The following is a 3606-nucleotide window of genomic DNA, read 5'->3' on the forward strand; positions in this document are numbered from 1 at the left end:
GGCCAATTTTTTTCCGACCACCTGAACACCAGGCCATAACAACATCTTCAACCTGTTTTTTCCCGACAAAAACCTTTTTCTAATCTAAACAAATATATCTTGTACAGAACTGTACATATATAAAGCTATTTGAGCATGAAGAAAGGATTAAATTCCAAATAATTTGGCAGAATAATCCAGATCCAGGCACCCAGAGTGGTTAAGAATAGTAGGCCTTTAGTAACAATGGGCAAGACTCATTACAAAATACACCAACGCATATTGGCTCATGCTTTCCTCAGGGTGTAGCAACAGCCAGGGTATAATTATCCCAGGTGTGTACAATTGACACCATGTAGCACTATATTCCTGGCCTCTAGGGGCACCATACAACCAGAATCCTGCACATGCAACAATTCCCATGTCCTGTAGGGGCACAAAGAAATGCATACATCCTTCCTACTAAAGTTACTAATTCAAAGTCATCAGACTTGTTTTCTCACAGCAGCAGCGAAGCAGATAGGACTCTGCTGGAACGAGAGGAGCTTTGTGGTGTTTAATGCTGAAGCTTGTAGCAAAACATTCACCACTAAACAGGAAGTTATTCACAGCATAAGTCCTGGACTCTGACATCCCCCAGCGATGACTCAGACCTGAGCTGCACTCCTCTCTCTTTAGCTCGATCCTAAAGGGATGCCCGTACACACCACCACGTCTCTGTGCAATCACACATAATAACACGGAGCCACCGCTGACTGAACGTGTTAGCTATCCATCCCAGTTCACCCCACAGAGTTTCACACTGCAACACTGTCGGCAATGCAAGACAAAGTGCTCGGGTCGCTGGAGGTCTGGAGTCTTAACGCTTCATTCAACCACCATAAGAACGTTTCTACTCACCATTCATCTCAGCATCTTTTCCACTGTCGCTAATGCTGGGTAAACAGTTTTCCAGATAAACTCCGTTCTGGTAACAGCTGTCACCCGTACTGATCTGCGGTGGAGGGTCCCAGCACAAACATGGGGTCTGCATGATGCCACAGGGTCTGTTGGATGTGCTGGAGGCCAAGCAGTCTTCCAGCCACTGGCACAGCATCTGACAGGCTGCCATGCTGGGGTTGCGCTTCCCCACCACGAGGTACTCTGTTTTGAAATCCCCCACAGCGCCTGTGATGGGTGTCCCCACCCGAGGAAGTCCCTTCCTCATTTGTAAGAACTGCTTGCCAGCCTCCAGGAAGGCCACGGGGGCAGAGGTATCGCACAGCCTCACCACCTCATCGAAACTCTCCATGCCCAGGTAGGTCCGTGTGGTCTCCAGGAAGGAATCGTACTGGAATGTGCGGAGTTGTGACGGCACACAGCCCTCTGTAGGTTTGGTGACCTTGATGAAAATGGTATATCGTCGTGGGTCTGGGTTCTGGAGGGTCCAGGAGCAAGGCACGGTGGGGAAAACTGACGAAGACAGAAAGAAGCCGAAGAAGCGGCTCTGGATTAAGGTGGAACAAGAATCTGACTCTGGGCCCGACGGGGCTGCGTGACACCGACCCTTCATAAGCAGAACTGGCAGAAAATACAAGAGCAGCACTGGAAGAGGCCACCTTGTTTGGCCGGGGAAAGACAAAATGTTTGTCATGATTTATCGTTGACAGTATGGCAGGTCTCCGGCTTTGCTTGAGTCAACTTCCAGCTCGGCAGATTAACAAAAGAAAGAAGAGGGGAGGAGGTAGGCAGTGAGGAGGAGGAGGAGGAGGAGGAGGAGGAGGAGGAGGGTGGGTTCCTCTCACAGATCCAGCGATAGGCCCATGGCTGTATGAGTCGACCCCGACATCCACAGGAACCTGTGAAATGGAAATGACAAGATATGGATAAGAATTTGTATCTGATCAGACAATGCAAGAGGATTACACTGATTCTATTTATCCCCACAATGAGAAATCACTATCAGCGTTTGCTCGGTAAAGTAAGATGAGCAGCCATGACTGAGACTCCAGAGAACAACAAGTTGAATAGATGCAGATGGAAGGAGGGAAGTCATTTCAGTGAAGTTTGACTTCATTATGCAACTTTAAATTGGTGTCCTCCCGAGAGAACAGTGCTTCACTCACACCCCTGCTCCCAAATTTCATCTGCCACTACAATTATTTGTCTAATTATAAGACTATTAATTACCAAAAAGGCAACACCTGCAGTCATCCATTACTCTCCATCATCGGGGAAGCGCCGCGGACAGCCAGGATCAGAACTCTGATTTGTTTTTGCTTGTTAAAGCCAAAGCAAGAAGCTGATGCCTTTACAAGCACATAAGCAGAGTGCGGTATATTTCACTTCTGGCCCATTTGTTCCTTTAGGCATTATTAAATCATATGCCACACTGCTTTCCACGGAGAGGATCAAACATTATGACTTTTAATCAATGTTTCTACACTGAAATGCAATGACACAGCATGCCTTAAAAATGATGTGGAAATGAACCAGGTGGAAGAAAAATGATGATGGATTTGAGTTATTTCAAGCTTTTCTAATCAATGTTTTGTATTGTATCTGCAGAAATGAAATCTGATGATCAGCCTCAGGGGCTCGGAGTGGGAAATGGAAATAACCTTGCATGCTCACATTCAGTTAATATGATGCATACGTGTGTGAATCTGGACAAATTCTCATTGGTACACAAACGTTCTGCACTGAAAGATCCCGTCAAACCAAACGTCGGTCCAACTCAAATCTTCTCTTCCATAAAGGTCATACAGATTTATGGTGGAGTCAACCTAACCCACGAACGCAGCTGAGTCAAGAACCCAAACAGAGATCCAATAATGGATCAATTAACACAGCCAGAGAACAAGGTGTGACTGGAACTTAAGCGACAGACTTCATCAGCTCTGACAGGAGCAAGTTCATTTCCAAAGAGAAAAATCCTGCGGTACACAGTTTGACATGTCTACTGGCCCCATTTATTTTATTTTTCATTTAACCTTTATTTAACCAGGTAAAACCAATTGAGAACAACTTCTCATTTACAACGATGACCCAGTAGACCTACTGGTCTCTGCAGCGTGTGTCCGTAAACCTTTAACCATTATCTCTCATATTGGACAGTTTCTGAGACATCACTTCACAGTAAAACTGCTGAACACCATCTGGCACTCGTCTTCTGCCGTCTGGTGGACACACTTCTGCTCTTTCCATGCAAATGCCATCCATCCATCCGTCCGACCGTCCGCCCGTCCATCCATTTGTCAGTCTGTCTGTCCATCCATCCATCTATCCATCCATCCATCCATCCCTCCTTCCATCCATCCATTTGTCCGTCCATCCATCCATCCATCCATTTTCTTAACCGCTTACTCCATTTAAGGGTGCCATCGAGGTTGGAGTCTATCCCAGTAACCACTGGGTGAGAGGCCGGACACACCTGGACAGGTCGCCAGTCCATCACAGGACAACCTTGCCTTGAAAAGATCAGGTAGCTACATTTATAATAAAACCTAAATCTCTATTTAGAGGTACAAAATAAATTTGATCACAATATCACGCAAATGCAGGTTTTTCCTCACTACAATGAGGAGATACAATAATACAAAAAGATACAATTATTAAACTGCTGACTTTACAGTTTTATTATCCGTG

At 45.8% G+C, this 3606-nt stretch overlaps 1 protein-coding gene across 1 annotated transcript in view; it reads right to left on the minus strand.

The window, feature by feature from the left end:
- Window positions 1-1612, minus strand: part of adgrb1a (adhesion G protein-coupled receptor B1a) — a gene marked incomplete at its 5' end in the record, with an annotated part of 143903 nt that extends 142291 nt beyond the window's left edge. The window contains one exon of the mRNA XM_079240472.1: window positions 880-1612. Within this exon, the coding sequence (XP_079096598.1) occupies window positions 880-1612 (733 nt within the window). The remainder of the gene's footprint in view (window positions 1-879) is intronic.
- Window positions 1613-3606: the final 1994 nt, after the last annotated feature.

Source organism: Telmatherina bonti (genome assembly GCF_933228915.1).
Source record: "Telmatherina bonti genome assembly, chromosome: 5".
NCBI classification, from domain to species: domain Eukaryota; kingdom Metazoa; phylum Chordata; class Actinopteri; order Atheriniformes; family Telmatherinidae; genus Telmatherina; species Telmatherina bonti.